The 16,816-nt window shown below is 42.4% G+C and overlaps 1 protein-coding gene across 8 annotated transcripts in view; it reads left to right on the top strand.

The window, feature by feature from the left end:
* Positions 1-16,816, top strand: part of LOC128338664 (sodium/hydrogen exchanger 10-like) — a 241,324-nt gene that overhangs the window by 215,020 nt on the left and 9,488 nt on the right. For 5 of the 8 annotated variants that reach the window (XR_008312667.1, XR_008312666.1, XM_053281423.1 and 2 more), the window contains 4 exons: positions 3,110-3,247; positions 9,765-9,950; positions 13,044-13,170; positions 14,156-14,217. Coding sequence is in view for 4 of the 8 variants with exons in the window: in XM_053281423.1 (XP_053137398.1) it covers positions 3,110-3,247; positions 9,765-9,950; positions 13,044-13,170; positions 14,156-14,217 (513 nt within the window). In the remaining 4 variants the exon portion in view is untranslated. Of the gene's footprint in view, positions 1-3,109; positions 3,248-9,764; positions 9,951-13,043; positions 13,171-14,155; positions 14,218-16,816 lie in introns of those variants that run through there. The other 3 variants (XM_053281442.1, XR_008312672.1, XR_008312671.1) reach the window with 3 other exon arrangements.

The raw sequence follows: 16,816 nt of genomic DNA, 5'->3' as shown, positions 1-16,816 counted from the left end.
TCTCCCATTCGTATAAATGCATAGAGGACCACAATCAAAATAAGCAGCTTGCTAAACTGTCACCAGTGAGTGATCTTTGAGTGGTCCTTGTGCATTCATGCAGCCCACCCACCTACCACTCCATTGCAGCTGACATTTACCTTTGACCTCACTTACCTTTCACAAATCTTTGAGCGGTTATTGGATGCTGGTGGTTGCCCAGGTACTGAGGTGTCAACACTCTAACCCTCCTTCCCTAATGGCCACACTAGCCATGTGAAGGCAATACTGGAGTGTCTTGAGGAGCTAGAGAAGTTTCCAGAAGGTTGACTGTACAGGCACAATCCCATTAGTGTGGATGCACAAGGATCACAACAAAGAACATTGGTTATAGGTAGGTAACCTAATTTCCTCTTGAGTGCAAGCACAACCCATCACAGTAGAGGGCTGTCTTATTATATGTTGGACTGCCACTTAATGGCTGGCAGCCCGACTAATATTGTGTGCACCCCATAACATTTCACACATACAGTGGGGGAGCAGCTCTGCAGCCCTCTGTGCCTCCTGAACATGCCCCTCAGTGGTGCAGGACCCTCAGGCACATATTTTTTAGAAGGCACAAAGGACTACAGAAGGAAGGGGGAATCAATGAAAACCGCCCCTTCCCTGCTGTGCATGAGTGGTGTTTAGTATCCGCAGTGTCTGAGACTGAGATCCTTGAACTGGTTTCCAAATCAAGTTTGCTTAAATTAGCACATTTTGGATTATAATACACAGCATTACCAGTTTATAGAAGTGATATTTGACCATCATGTATGTGCTTCCACAATGGGGAGAACTCAGAAAGAGCATGTTTAATAATAGAGGATTTAGAATCTATTTCATAAGTCTCTTACATGGCAGTTGCAATGGTGTAGTGAATTAACAAGGGCTTGTAAGCCACTAGCATAAGTCTTAAATGGAGCAGTTCAAGGGGGACATAACAGTTGCTAAGTGCCCTGCACTTGTGCAAAGGCTATAAGGCTTAACCCAAGCTTCTGTGACCTTGCATCATGATGCTCTGAACAAGTTCTTGAGCTGTAACAGTAGTGAGTGCTGCATTTTGATTGTTACAACTCCATAATGTTGGATGTGGTTCAGATGCAGCCTCCAAGTTCATGTATAAACTTCTTCAGCATGAGTTCAGTAAGAACTGAGAGCCAGCGTGGTGTAGAGTGTAGCATGGTTAAGAGTGCTGGACTAGGACCGGGGATACCAGAGTTCAAATCCCCATTCAGCCATGAAACTAGCTGGGTGACTCTGGGCCAGTCACTTCTCTCTCAGCCTAACCTACTTCACAGGGTTGTTGTGAGGAGAAACTCAAGTATGTAGTACACCGCTCTGGGCTCCTTGGAAGAAGAGTGGGATATAAATGTAAATAAAATAAAATATAAAATAAATGATCAGTTGATTGATGTTCACTAGGTTGCCAGTAGAATAAATATAGAGGTTTTTAAAATATATTCAGATTAAAAGAAAACTTACTTAGGAAAATACTCTTCGAAAACTTAAAACTCCATCTCTTGGCTGAGCCCAACTATCCTCTGGCTCCTTCCCTCTCAGAACTGGATCCATCTGCAGCCATTTTACCTGGCTGCAGCAGAGGGAGAGATCAGTGAGCTGGGCCCTCCTCCACTGGCGTGACTGAGACCATCAATCTGGCTCCTCCTAAGAACTAGACCTACTTGCTACATTCTGTTTGCACCCAGCCAGCCTCCATCAGAGATGCTGATGGGCATGTTAATGGAACATAGGAAGCTGCCATATACTGAGTCATATACTAGCTCAGTATTGTCTACACAGACTGGCAGTGGCTTCTCCAAGGTTGCAGGCAGGAGTCTCTTGGAGAAGAGATTCCCTATTTTGGAGAAGCCAGGGAGGGAACTTGGAACCTTCTGCTCTTCCCAGAGTCTTCCCAAGGTCCACCCTGGTTGCATATGAATGGGAGACTACATGTGTGAGCACTGCAAGATATTCCCCTCAGGGGATGGAGCCGCTCTGGGAAGAGCATCTAGGTTCCAAGTTCCTTCCCTGACATCTCAACGATAGGGCTGAGAGAGATCCCTGCGTGCAACCTTGGAGAAGCTGCTGCCAGCAATTCTTGATATGCCATGAATTTAACTAAAAAGTGTTTGTTTAAACCATGTATATACCCTGCCTTTCTTTCAAAAGATACTTTTTTCACAAAAGAAGTTTCCCATAAGATTCATAGCCATTCATTTTTACACAGGTCACTCCGTGCCTTCTGATGTTCAGTAAATGTCAGTCTTGCAGTGACCAAAATGTATAAAGACTTTAACCCTTTGTCCCCACTATGGTCTTTACCCCTGCTCCTTCATGGCTGCCTTGGAAGGGAAGCTCCCATTAGCAACTAGGCACACACTGCCCAATCCATTTTGGAACTATGGCAGGGAGAAAGGCCTAAAGGTCTCCTTCACCCCACTATCACCACTGTCCCAGTCTGGACTGGGGATTTCTGTAGCTGCTGTTTGCGGAACAAGAAGGCCAATCACATTATTAATGTACATTGCAGTTTTCCCAAAGTTCCTCTAGTAAAAGGTACTGGCTGACATGATGTACAGTGTCTCAAGCTCTATTCACATATTATGTCCAACACTTGTGTAATGAGCCTACCATGCACACAGGTGCAGTTATTTACACACTATGTTGTACTCAGCTACAGCAGAACACTTCCTATCTGTGCCATGCATTTGAGGAGCCTCTATCCGGGTTCATTTTTAAAATGAACAGTCATTCACCCAAAAAGATGTGGGTGTACAGACATTTGTACAATATGTCTGAATAGGACTTCAGTGATGCTGCAAACTGCGTCAGGGCTGCCACAATTAAGGGTGCCCCGATGCTCTCGAGCACGCATGCTTGCGCAAGCAGCACTGCTGCAGTTAGTGGGAGTGAATGGGAGTAATTGCATCAGCGCTGCTTGTGTACTCAGTCTAGTCCTCCACAGTGTCAGGGCCGCCTTTTGCAGCCACAGCAGCCCTGATGTTCGCAGCATCTTCAAGTCACTGGGCAGCATGTCAGCCACTGTACTCATTTCTCATGGTCTTGCTTTATTTATTTATCTTTTCAGACGTGTTTTATCTCTATAGATGATTTGCTTGAAGCTTTTGACACATTTTTGGATGAGCCATCTTTAGAATATAAAATATGGATGAAAATTGCTCTCGATGTTGCTGTCAAAACTTTCAAAGAAAACTATCCTGACAAGGTAGGTGTACATGCATACTATGTGTAATGACATGTCAGTGCTGCCTGGCATTTTTATTATTATTATAAATTGCACAGCTTTAGGATTTAAATAGATTGCATAGAACATACTTGAATTTCTGTATGAGGAGAAAATGTGTTAGTCTTCCGGAACCCTCTATTAGAATTTTGCGTGGTGGCACTTGGCTCTATGCAATCTATACAAATGTGCAGCATAATTGATGATATAGACATACAAGCGTAGATGTGATGCATAGGTGGAGGATAACTCCATGTGTAGACTTCCTGGAACAAGATTTTGGCTAAAATAATGGAAATTGTTGGCTTAATAATCCAGTACTTATTGTGATTGTTATAGTTATTGTGCCTTTTCTAGCACTTGACATAATTTAAAAAATACCCACAGTAGACATGTGGGTCTACTATAAACTAGTAGACGTTATACAGAAGGGAAAGGAAAACAATGATTAAATCCAGGTACCCAAACTTTCAAGTAAAGTACCGAACGGGTGGAATGGCTACTGAGCAGATAATTTGGGGAGGAGCTAAATAGCAGCTGGTGCCAGCTGTGCTGTTGGAGTGGGCCATGCTGTCCTACCTTCTCCCTCTAGTGGATCCAGCTAGAATGGCCACTAATAGAGTCTGAGCAGAGAAAACAGCAAGTGCCAGTGGGTCCAAACCAAACCCATGGAGTGGCTATGCAGTCTCGCCCCCAACCTCTCTGCCACTGATTTCAGTCAATCAGTCAATATCTTTATTGCTCTCAGTAACCAGTCTTTGATACATATGTATTTATTTATTTATTTATTTAACATATTTTACATAAATAGGTAAAACATAAAACTCAAAACAAATTAAAATCAAGATAACAAATAAGAATGAACAAAGGGGGACCAATTCTTACTTGATTTGATGACAAATTCTACAAACAGCAGTACAAAACAGAGCAAGCTTATACATTATTTCAGTGTTCTGGTCATACAAAAGCCAGGAAACTGCCACGGATTAGGCTATCTTGAGGAGTTGGGCTCAAACCAAGATATTAAGGTACTTCACCATTTGCTAAATTAGTAGAAGTGGGATAATAAAGCTTTGTGACATTTTGCATAGACAAAAGACTGATAGTTAATTTGATAGCTTAGAAAGATGGAGTATAAACAACTGAGCCAGGACAACCCTTCCAAATATTTGAGGAAATCTTAGTAGATGGAAATTTCAAGGTGGCTATCACCAAATGGTTAAAATTACTGCCTGACATGACACCCATTCCAGTGCTGGAGCAATGTGCTGGGACTGTTGTAGCTGGGCAAGTAGCTGATAAGACAGAGCAGTTGTGCTGCTTTCACAACCGGCATGCTGGGTGTGTCATGTCATGTCAGTGATTTTAACACATTTTCTCTTACTGGAAACTGGGAGAAGGTTTTGTGGTCTTATGGGGAATTCCTGACTAACAAGCAGAAGGTTGCCGGTTCAAATCCCTGCTGGTACTATATTAGGCAGCAGCGATATAGGAAGATGCTGAAAGGCATCATCTGTTGAGAGTTGATCTGGGTGTTCTGAGAATTGAGGCCAGAGCTAGGGTGCTGATCCTAGCCTTTTGGCTTAGGGTAAAATTCTTTCCTCAAGCATGGATCTCGGCGATTTTGGCTGATGGTTTTCAGTCCTCATGGGCCCAGGCAGTTCATGCTAAAATTCTTTCACTGGGATTTTCCATGGATTATCTGGTTTTGCTGAACCATACATAATCAAGCTCTATTGGCCTTGAAGCAGAGAATCTTGGATATTGAAAATCAACACAAGCTCTTTATGATTCCTGAATGCTCAAGAAGGTGGTTGGGTTTATGTATTGCTGTTAGGGTCCCACTACTTATTTGTATACCTTAGAGAACCCACACTATCTGAGGGCTTTTTTTAGAGCAAGATATGATATGCTCCCATCACCTGTGCTTGCAGGGAGAATAAAGAGAATACCTAGGGAAGATAGAATCTGCCCCTGTGGCTATGGGGAGTTTGAATTCATCCAACATGTATTGCTCCACTGCCCATTTTACAGAGAGCTAAGATGCTCCCTGATATCTCCCTGTCTGGCGCCTTTTCTAGGACGCTCAGAAGATTTTTGTATTTCTTATCTTCTGGCAGAACAATTTCCACCTGTTGCATATAAGGTGGCGAAGTTTTGCTCTAATGTTATGTGGTTACATCAGCATTTTATTTCATGTGTATGTTCTCCTTGCACTTTTAGTCTTATATTCACACTTTTATTGTTAACAATTGCTAGTTAAGTTTCTGATTGGCACTGTATGTGACTGATGTTTTATTACTTTCTAGCAATTGTAAACCTTTTGAGGATTTTTCTATATTTTATTATCTGTGATTGTTTATTTTATGACCCATGGTCAGCTTACAAATCAAACATATTTCAAACATACTGCACAGGAGGAGGCAATGGCAAACCCCTCCTGTATTCTACCAAAAGAAAACCACAGGGCTCTGTGAGAACCAGGAGTCAAAATCAACTTGACGGCACACTACTTTTACCTTTAAACAAAGGTAGTTTGGCTCAAGGAATAATTTTTTGTCTGTCTAAACGCATTCATTGAGATTTCTAGGCCTTTAGTTTGTTTAGAATTGTTATGGGCTACCCCTGCACATTAAGGGTATGAGCTTCTTTTGTTTCTCCATTTTCTTTGCTAAAATCCTCATTCATATCAGGTTTGTTCCTGTACTTTGCATTAGTGTCCTCATTAAATGCGCCCATTTAATTTGTTCCCTATAGATATCAATGGGAGAACCAGCTGCATTTCTCTTACCCCTAACTTCTTTGTTATAAAGCCAGCTGATAGAGGTGTGCTCAAACTTGAACCGGTCACGAGCCAAACTGGGTCTGGTTTGGTTTTGTGCACACTCAAAACAGGGCCAGTTCAAGACAAGCCCGGTTTGAGTGGGCTTGAAGCTTTACTGGTAAAGGGGAATGAGAATGGGTGAACAGGGGGCTTTGCTAGAACTAGTTGGGGTAGGAGTATGTTTTTACCTTAAAAATGCCAGTGCTGCTGCCAACTGCAGGGGTGGCTGCGGTGGTCACTCAAATGGTTTCTGTGCATGCATGTAGGCCAGTTTAGTGACCGCCACACATGTGCAGAGGCCCGAACCAGCCCTGCCTGCTCTGGCGGGGGTGGGGGGAGCCACTACCACCCCATGTCCACCAGCACTTTTAAGGTAAAAAATTACTTCCCTCCCCCTACCACCTAGTTTCAGTGAAGCCCCCTCGTTCTCCCTACACTGATAAAGAGGAATCCTCACTGCCAGCGCAAACTTAACCAGGCCCAGTTTGGTTCAACCCAAACCCTTCGAGTTGAGCTGGCTGGAACTGAAGCCTGGCTCGATTTGAGCCAGCTCGCACACCCTACCAGCTGGCATTACAATTTCAGGCATTTTGGGATCCATTTAAGGGGCCAGACCTGCTAAATTTCAGATATATAGGGAAAAGGGCCCATTCTACATGCCATTGAAAAGGTATACAGACTATAAACTTCCCAATGATTTTGATCTGAGAATCAACTGCACTTTTCTTTCACCCTCCCCCTCCTCCTTAGTTGTTTACTAAATAAAAACCAAAAGGAACAAATGAGGCACAAGTGAGACTGGATAAAGTGTTACTCACTCAGGACTTGTTTGAGCCCATTACACTTAGAAGCAATTCCAAATTGAAAAATGGGGTCCAGTTTCCCATTTGGGCATAAATTATTGCACTCCTCCATTATATATACATTTTAATTAGTGTAGTCAAAATATAGCATGACCTCGAACACAGTGCAATATAAATTCTGATATTTTATTCTGAAAACTGTTCTTTGAAACATATATAAAGCTGAGGTATATTGAGTTGTTTTCCAGAGTACTTTCTGTCCATAACTTATATCAATCATCTCCAATGCAGTGGAATTCTGAGTTCTGTAACACAATGAATGTAGCTATTCTTTAATGCTAATGATTATAGAATAATGCCCTGACATTCTAACCATAAAATCAAGATAATTTGGTACAGAGAACCTATGTGGTGAGGGCTATAAGATGTCAAAATTTCAAAAAGATCAGATACGAAATTACTTAGACATAGCAGTTTTGAAGTGCAGTCTTCATCTATTTGTGAGCATTTTATTCACCCCCACACCTTACCTCAAGGTTTTACTTTTCCTAGTTTAGATTCTGTCAAAAATGTAGAGAAATGGCAGTGTTTCTGTTCCTGGTTTGATGAAAACCCACTGCATATTGTTATGACTCTTTCACCACCTGTTTACTAAAGTGTGTTCTGATTTATGAATCTATGGAAATTAATGTAGTAATTGAGTAGTCTCCTGATTGCATATCTAAAACAAATTAGGATTTGGGTAAATTAATGGAATGTACTTACTCTTACTGATTTAATAGATATATGATAATTTCGAATCTTATAAGAGCATTGTCAATTATTTTATATATTTTTAAGCAATCTAGGAAATAAAACTGAACTCCATATGAAAGTGTGGTTGGATGAAATTCAGAAAGTATTTTCCATAGAACTCAAAACATGTTAAGCTCAATTTAAAGAATTTTAAAATGAGATGGGTTTACAAATGGATTTTATTTTGAATCCTTAGACAGCTTAGCACCCCAAATGGCAAACTGTTTTTCAACATTTTAATAAGATGAGGCAGTGAGCTCACATTAAGGGCACAAATCTATATCTCTATTACATTTGGGAAGAACTGAGAGAAGCCCAAATCCTATAGACTAATCTTACTTCTAAATGCTGACTGTAAACATTTTGTGCTTTGGGCAGATATCTTAATGCAGTTTTATCGACCTAGGTACATCAAACAGGTCCCCGCCCACCACACACCATGCATACAGCTTTCCTGGAATTATAACAAAACTGTCATCTCTTTCAGGTTTATTTTATTTTATGCATGCTGAGAAAGCATTTGACTGTATTAAATAGGTATTTTAATGTGAAGTTTTATTTTTATTTTACAAATTTTTATACTGCCCAAAACTTACGTCTCTGGGCGGTTCTTAGTTTTTGACATTAGTCCAGCAATTAGAAAACTGATCATGTTAAGATACAATTCCCATGTTGCCAAGCTTTTTATCAGCTGTGTTTTATCCTCTGAGATCAACTTATAGCACAGAGTAAGATAGGGTTGTCCATCACCACTTTTATTTATTTACTTTGCATTGAAAACCTTAGCATAGCAAATTAGAGCTAACTGTGTAATACCTTTCCAAAATGAGGCAATTAAATTATTGTGTGTATGTGGATGATAAGTTTTTCACATTGTCTGAGCCTAAGTGTTGCCTTTCACTCTTTATGGAAATTCTTTATAGATTTTTAGTCAGGCCTCAGATTATAAAATTAATCTGTATTGGGCATAAATTGGAATTATTTGGCTTCAGTCTAAGACCAGTTAATATATCTGAGGGGTCCCAGTAGCAACAGAGCTTCTTACTTAAATTAAATTAATTAGGTATATAAAAGTGCTATTCTTATACTTTAATCTGGAAAAAGCAGTGGGGTATTAGGTGAGTATCCCTTCATATTTCTTTGTCTGGAAAAATAGCAGTGGCCAAAATGAAGTCCTGCGCAAAAACCTTCTAATATTTCTTAGAAAGACAAGAAGCCGCCTTCTAATGAGTCAGACCATTGGTCCATCCAGCTCAGTATGGTCTACGCTGACTGGCAGTGGCTCTCCAAGGTTCCAGGCAGGAGTCTCTGCCAGCCCTACCTGGAGATGCCAGGGATTAAACTTGGGACCTTCTGTCTGCAGGCATGCAGATGTTCTTCCACTGAGCTATGGCCCCATCCCCTAAGGGAAATCTTGACAATGCTCACATATAGTCTCCCCTGCAATGCAAACCAAAGCAGACCCTGCTTAGCAATGCGGACAATTAATGTTTGCTACTACAAGACTAGCCCCCCCTCTCTGGCACACAAACTATTGAATTAAATGCAAGCAGGTTAAACCATCTAATATCGTTTTTCGTGGTTTTCTCTTTTGATGTTTGATAATAAAAAGTTTAAAAATAAATGCAAAATGTGGAAAAAGATGACAGCAGAATACATACAGGACTGAAAGCTGATTATGCTTGAAATGCTGTTAAATAATTTGCTTTCACAAGAATAGAAAACAAGCCCAGGAAATGATGGAGATAAATTTGCATGTGGATAGCTTCATTCAATAAAGTATTTTTATTTCTAACAATGGGTGACATACTGCACAAAGTTTCATCTGCTTTATAATGGAACATGTGCACAGTTGTGCAAGAGTGCTCTTATGGAAATGTGGAAAATTGCATGATCAATGGTCCTTTGGAAATAATGGCAGTCAATTGCACAACTGCACTTGTGGAATCATATTTGTGCAACTTCCCACATTTTCTGTCTTTCCTACAAAAGGTTAAGTTTGTGCGTATGATTCTAAGTATTTATAAGTGATTTACATAATGCATATTATGTAATGCATTATGGCTTTGTATTGTAGAACTGGGCAGAGAAGCTGTGCATGCAGTTTTCCAATATGTATGTGACGGATGTACCCAACCACACCAAATGTGACATTTACAATGGGACTATGGATGATGTCATTCTTGTACATGGAACTGTACAAGATTGTCAAACTCTGCAGCGTTATGCTGCACCACACATTTTACCTAAACTCTGCCATCAGGTAAGAGGAGTTTTGTAACTAGTCCACAATACAGCTTCAGCAGAGGAAAGGGGGAACACAAATCTTCCTTGCAAAGAGCAAGTGGGGAAAAGAAATAAAAAATAGCTGGTTAACATTTGCAAAACTTTAAAAGTGGGTACATGAATTCTCTCCCATTTACAATCAGGGAGCACTCAGATAATCAAATGGATGCTTGTGGTACTTGTACACCATGGTCCACACTGTACTCTCCATGGCAATACAAATGATAACTCCAAGGAAGGAGAAAATATTGCCTCTTTACACCAAAAAGTTATTTGCTGCATGATTTGCCCTACCCGATTAAGGCAAAATATGATAGTCTATGCATGCAAACAGGTGGTGTCTGGGTGATTCACAACACTTAATGCAGAAACAAGATTATGCTAATGCAACACCAGCAGCTTTCCTAGTCTATCTTGTATTGAACTGTGTGTACAGCAGCCCAAGAGAGGCTCCTTGCCAAGAGCAGGTGCTGCATTCCTTCCCACCATCCCTCAGCCAGCCTCTACACTTGCTTTGCTGAAATGGACACTTGCAAGCCTTTCTGTCAAGCTACAAGAGACGATTTCTTCTGGTCCCTCCTCAGGCCAGTCACCTCTCCAGAAAAAAAGGGGGGGGGCATTTTCTCTTTTCTGCAGGTTGGGCATTGTGCTGCAATGCACTACACCTTTACAAAGCCCCACTCTCCAATTGACCAACTCTGTGCTCCCAAGCTGTTCTGTTTTCCAGTCGGGCATCTTCCATAATGCCCGCAGCCAATCCTGTGTTAGAGAAGCAACTGCTCTGCCCAAGAATGCTGCCTTGGGAGAGGGAATACCGACAACCCTATGCATACTTACTTGGAAGGAATCCCAGCAAAAATGGGACTTACTCTTGTGTAAACCTGTATAGGATTGGGATGCTGCTCAGATTCTCACACAGTCTGCTTATGACTGAAGGGAAGGAGCAATGCAAGGGAGAACAAGCAGAGATTGGGCGTCTTTCCCTTCACCATTTCTGATGGGTGCTGCTTTCAAAAACTATTTTTGAGATTGTAGAACAGGATAGGAAACCTGCCACAACTTACTGACTGGTAAGAAAGACATGCAAGGTACATTTTGTGCCCCTTAAAGTGCCGCTGCCTGACTATTGAAGTGTATGCATACATAGAACCTCCAAGCTTGCAACAGGACCACCTCCCTAGCTCCATCAGTGCCTTTACACACCTGTTTATGCATTATTTAGGCAGTGGGCATTTCCCCTGGAGTGTTTTCTTGCACTCCCGCAATCCTCTATCACAGTAGATAAATGGGATGTGCTTCCACTGGAACAAAAAGCCTAGGGAGCTCAGGAGAGCAAGAGATGGCCGGCTGGCTCCATTGTGCAAAATGTGTGCGGGGGCAGTTCCAAGTGGGTGCAGGGGCGGTCCCACTGCATGCTCCAAAAGGCTGTTTATGTGCCTGCTTGGGTAGCCCGGATGCCTGTACTTGGAGCTGGAGAAGGTGAACAATAGGGGAAGGGAGCTATCGAGGTGGTGGTGGGTACCAAAGGGTCCAAGTTTCCTCCCTGGCATCTCCAGATAGGGCTGCTGCCAGTCTGTGTAGACAATACTGAGCAAGATGGACCATGTTCCCTTCCTTTAGGGGACATGATGGCTATGTTGTGTGTGCGCACGCACGTGCGCGCAAAAGGTGTGTGTGTCTTGTGTCTGTTTGCTGTTTCCATAAGAGCAACAAGGCTGCAATCCTATGCACACACTTGAAAGTAAGACTCACTGAACTCAATGAAATTTACTTTGGAGTAAACATGGATATGTGCTCTAATGGTGATAAAGGGGCGCCTGTGATGGTTTCTGTGCTCTTAGCCATGGCTCCACATGGATCTGACTGTTACCTCTGGCTCTGCCTGCTGTTAGCTGCCCTGCCCTCTGTCTCTGTTCCAGTGGCAGCTGAGAGCCCCAATAGGTACCAGCTCCCACTGGAACAGTCCAGTGCTGTATACCTATAATTGGACTGCAGGCATAACAACATTGTTAGGAAAATTCAACTTTTCTGTAACAACCAAACAACTAGGAGACTGCATGTTTAAATTGTGTGGATAAACTAACATGAGTGTGGGAAGGTGCTATCGCATCCTTCTCAAAATGTGCCCAATACACTAGCTTCTTATTTGGCATTCAAGAGCAATGTATTTCCTGGTAACAACTAGTTGTTATAAAAGCATAATATGCGGCAGAGAAATCAGATATTGCTTTGTATATCTTCCATTAATGCCAAAGGCTACTTTCACTCAGCATATTCTCAAAATAGCCTAGGTCAGATGATTGTATTTCATACATTCTACCTATTACAAACATCTCAAGGTGGTGAAATCCCAAACAGCCAAAGTTTAACACATACACAAAATTCATTTTAAAACAACTGATCAGTAGAAATCATCATTTCAGGAACCCGACATTTTGCACTTCATCTTCTACGGCAATGGTTAAAAGTTCAATGGTGTTTTGTAAAGCAGTGCAATGCTCCCTTTGTTGGTACTTAAGACCATTCACAAATTATGGGGTTTGCACAATCATGTCTTTCTAACCCAAATTGTACCAGTCTCATTCTTCCACTTCAGCTAATTTGCAACAGACATAACTATAATCTTATAAAGCAAAGCAAAATTATGTCTGCTAATTAAAAACAAAACCCTATAAAGATGTTTCCAGATTGTTCGGATTTTTTAATTTAAAAATGACCCAGTTTCTGAACACAATAATGCCTTGTTACAAATGTAACACTGTTAGTACTAGTTTAATGCTTTTCTGATTGCGTGGGAGTGGAATATTGTGCTACTGTCTCTGAGAAGAGATTTGACAAAGGGCACTATTGGGCAAATGGCACAATGTAGCAAGAGTGCATTTTTTAGTTTAAAGCCCAAAACATACCTATTGAGAACTTCTCCTCTGTGGGAAAGTGTGCATTCTGACATTTCTGGATCAGTTACAGTTTAGCAATCCCTAGAAGTTATAAAAGGAAAAATGGTTGGTTGTGGCAAGCACCAGGTAAATGAAATCTTCTTGTTTCAACTATTACTATGGCAATATTTCAGGTACAAGGTACTGCACCGATAACAAAACTGCTAGTTATAAAAACTGCAGACACGATCCTAAGGAAGAACAGTGGAATGTACAGTGTTTCTCAGCAGTATCATGCAACTGCTCGAAGGATGGGTCACGGTAAGAGTACAAATCTGAATTTCATAGCATTAAGATAAGTGCAGTAGCAGTTGTTTTTTTAAAGGACAGAATCCACTTATGCTGTGGGGACATACTATGCAGAGAGCAATTGTTAGTCTCCAACCCTTCATAAGAGACCCATCAAGTTTGAGGTGAGAGCAGTTGCTGAGAGGCCATTCAAACTCTACTTCAACCGTGTGAAGTTTGGCCATAGCAGAATCCTGCACCCACGTCAGATAGTACCATACAGAGGTGTCCACCAATGTGTAGCACACTCACTTTCCCAAACCTGGACAAGCTCTTTTATGAAGAGAGGCTTGTGGAGCTCCAGCACGGTCTGCGGAGGTGAATGGGGAAGGGGAGGCCTTTCTAAATTCTTGCCCATTGAGCTCTCTAGGGAAAGCACTGGAAGGGACTCTGCTTCCCAGCACTACTCAAGACACCTTCCCAGACAGGAGCTTGGCAGGGCTCTGCTTTAGGAAGGGAGTCTTCCACTTGCCTCCAGGCAGCACCCCCCAGCTCGTGCCCCAAGCTCGGCACAGGCTTACTGTGCAGGTCTCTGCAACAGCTTGAACGGCAAAAAGGGTTGTACCAGCAAAGTGGGCAGGAAAATAATGTGCCTTCTAGTGGTACATTTAACATTCAGAAACACACAAAGTCATCATGCATATAAATGTGAATATGTAAGACAGTGTTTGAATGTATAGTGCTGTGTTGCCCATTCTTCGTAGGAACAACCCACCCACCCAAGCATTTTAATTATTATTCTATATGGTTTAGAAGCCTTATCTCTGCTTTGAGTTAGAGATGACTTATCAAGTTTTCAATTTTTAGCAATTCTTTTGCACAGTTTCAGACTCTTGGAGCAGGATGAATGTGGAAACATTCTGTATGCTAATGTTTTGCAGTTGCTTGAATTTGGGGGATTAAAAAATTTCAAACTATTGGTTTTTTATAAAATATATTTTCCCCTTTAAAATTACAGCCACATTAACAGCAGCTTCTGAAACAGAAGGCGAGAGTCAGAGTACACTGAACACCAATTTAGTAAGTTTAAATGTATTATATTAAGTGTGAGCCAGAATGGGTTCCGACATCTTAATATTAAAAATTTAATTATAGAACATTTCATGAAATTATACTCAACTATATGAAAAGTTATATTCAAACAAGTTAGCTTGATCACAGCTTGTTCTTTTTATAAAGACAGCAGATCACTTTGAGGGACATTCTTCTGTGAGTAGAAGACCCCCTGAATGTTGTGAAGGTAGGCTAGGGTAGTGCTACCCTGCTATTTCAAGGACTGAAAGGTCCTCTGCCACAACCTTCATGTGCACTGCTCACCTCCACCAAGAGAGCTCCTTGCACAGAGAAAAATAGGTTATTCAACTGTCTGAAAAACAGGTTATTCCACCAGGAGCACCTGGTGGCGCAGTGGTAAAACTGCCGCCCTGTAACCAGAAGGTTACAAGTTCGATCCTGACCAGGGGCTCAAGGTTGACTCAGCCTTCCATCCTTCTGAGGTCGGTAAAATGAGTACCCAGAATGTTGGGGGGCAATATGCTAAATCATTGTAAACCACTTAGACAGCTTCTAGCTATAGAGCGGTATATAAATGTAAGTGCTATTGCTATTATTCAACTGATTATGTTGATACATAATCAACACAGATGGTAGAATCTTCTAGAGCAGTGTGTCTCAAACTTTTTGGAGTCAAGGACCGCTAAATTCTTCGTGCAGAGTTTCAAGGACCGCTACATTCTTTATGCGCAGTTTCCCGGACCAGCAGTTAGTAAAGGGGTTTCAAGTCTGTCTATCTGTCTGTCTGTCTGTCTATCTATCAGACTTCTATACTGCCCAAAACTTGCATCTCTGGGCAGTTTAGAATGAAAATAATATAAGCATTAAAATAATTAAATTTGGAATCTTTTGCAAACATTGAATATTAGGGGTTCTTAACCTTGGGTCCCTCAGTTAAACTCCCATAACCTCCAACAACAATGGCATTTGGCCATTATGGCTCGGGATTATGGGAGTAGAAGTCCACCAACGTCTGGGTACCCAAGGTTGAGAACCCCTGAATCTAAAAGCCTGGGTGAACAAATTTGTCTCCAGTATGTCTGGAGTGGAGGTGCTTGTGATTACTCAATGGAGAGGGGATGCTGGGCCATTGGAAAAATTCAAAAGCTACATGGGGCCAATGAAAACAACATACAAGCAAGCCCCACTGATGCAAGAGGGAAACAGTGTTCCCTCTCAAGGCGCCTCGACCACAACAGGCAGCTGGGTTTCAATCAACCAACCTTTGGCTGCAAACAATGAGCATGCAAGAACCAGCAGGCCTTCAAGTGGCGCCCACTGCCATACTTTTTCCTCCATGCCCCCGCATCGCATACAGTTTGAAGCTGTAAAGATAGGGAATAAGATAGCTATAGGAAGATCTCAGCAGCACGTGGAGGCAAGGCACAAGAAGGGTCCCATGCCTCCGTGATACTCTTCCTCTTCTGTGCCATGTGCAAAATTGAGGAAGTGAGTGCCTTGATTTCAGGGGGGGGGGGTTTGACTCCCAGTCAGGGACCGGCACTCAACCCTTTGGGGACCGGCAGCGGTCCAGGGACCGGTGGTTGAGAAACACTGTTCTAGAGCTTTGCTTCCAGAGTTCTGGCTTAAACCACACACTGATGGAGTAACAATACATGCACCAATAGGCACGGCCATGCCTTCTCCCCTCAGTTCTTCTTTGCCACAACAGAAGCATCAAGAACTTTCTCTTGCGTGGCAAATCTGTTATCAAGCAAGTTTAGCCTCAAGTGCCCTGTCTCCTCCTGTTCTTATTTTCTTTACATTATCATAACTTATCCTTTATATATTTGCATTTTTCTATCCCCATTCTCCCCGCACCACCTCTCTAGCTGTGGCCACAGGCTTTGAAGTTATATGTCCGGAAGTGTGAACTGCATGGAGGACAGGTTGAGGAGACAATGGGTAATGTCTCCCCTAGTTGGGTTCAAAATTGAGGGGTCAAAATTGAAGCAAAGACTGATGGCATTGGAATGGAGGACTGATAAAGACCCCATGGGAGTGGCTGCAGAAGGGTCTAAATGCTGAAGTAGAGCAGCTGGAGTGGCTGAAACTAAACGAGGAGAGCTGATTCTAGGCCAGGTTTTGGAGGCCTGCACTGCTTTTTCCAAAGAGCAGTGCAAAATCTAGATGATCTTTTGGGGGCCTTGCCTGTTCCATGAAAGTTTGGCAGTGCATACAGGCTTCCACTTTGTGGTCCTTTCCTAGACAAAGGAGTGATTGTGGCCATCTGAGGTAGGGCATTTTCTCCCTCTGCACATCTTGCACTTCTTGAAAGACATCCTAAAAGCCATAGGGTAGACCGGGCCTCCGGCGGAAGTTTAGCTGTTGTATCGCGCACGCGCGCGTGCGCCCCAAGCCTCAGTTGCTTCACAGACTTTGCCAAGAGAGGAGCTCTGTTCGGTGGGCTCCTCTCTTTTTGTAGAAACAATGCGGTGAGCACTCGGGGGGCGGGACGGCGGCAGTACCTTACTAATTTTTGCCCCTAATCCGCTCGCGGGGGGGGCGGCGGGGGCGGCTGGCTTCCAGCGCCCCATTTACTAGATACAATACAGGCGCTGGAGGG

The sequence above is a fragment of the Hemicordylus capensis genome, chromosome 1 (genome assembly GCF_027244095.1).
Source record: "Hemicordylus capensis ecotype Gifberg chromosome 1, rHemCap1.1.pri, whole genome shotgun sequence".
NCBI lineage: Eukaryota > Metazoa > Chordata > Lepidosauria > Squamata > Cordylidae > Hemicordylus > Hemicordylus capensis.
This window is presented reverse-complemented; position numbering and strand designations above follow the sequence as displayed.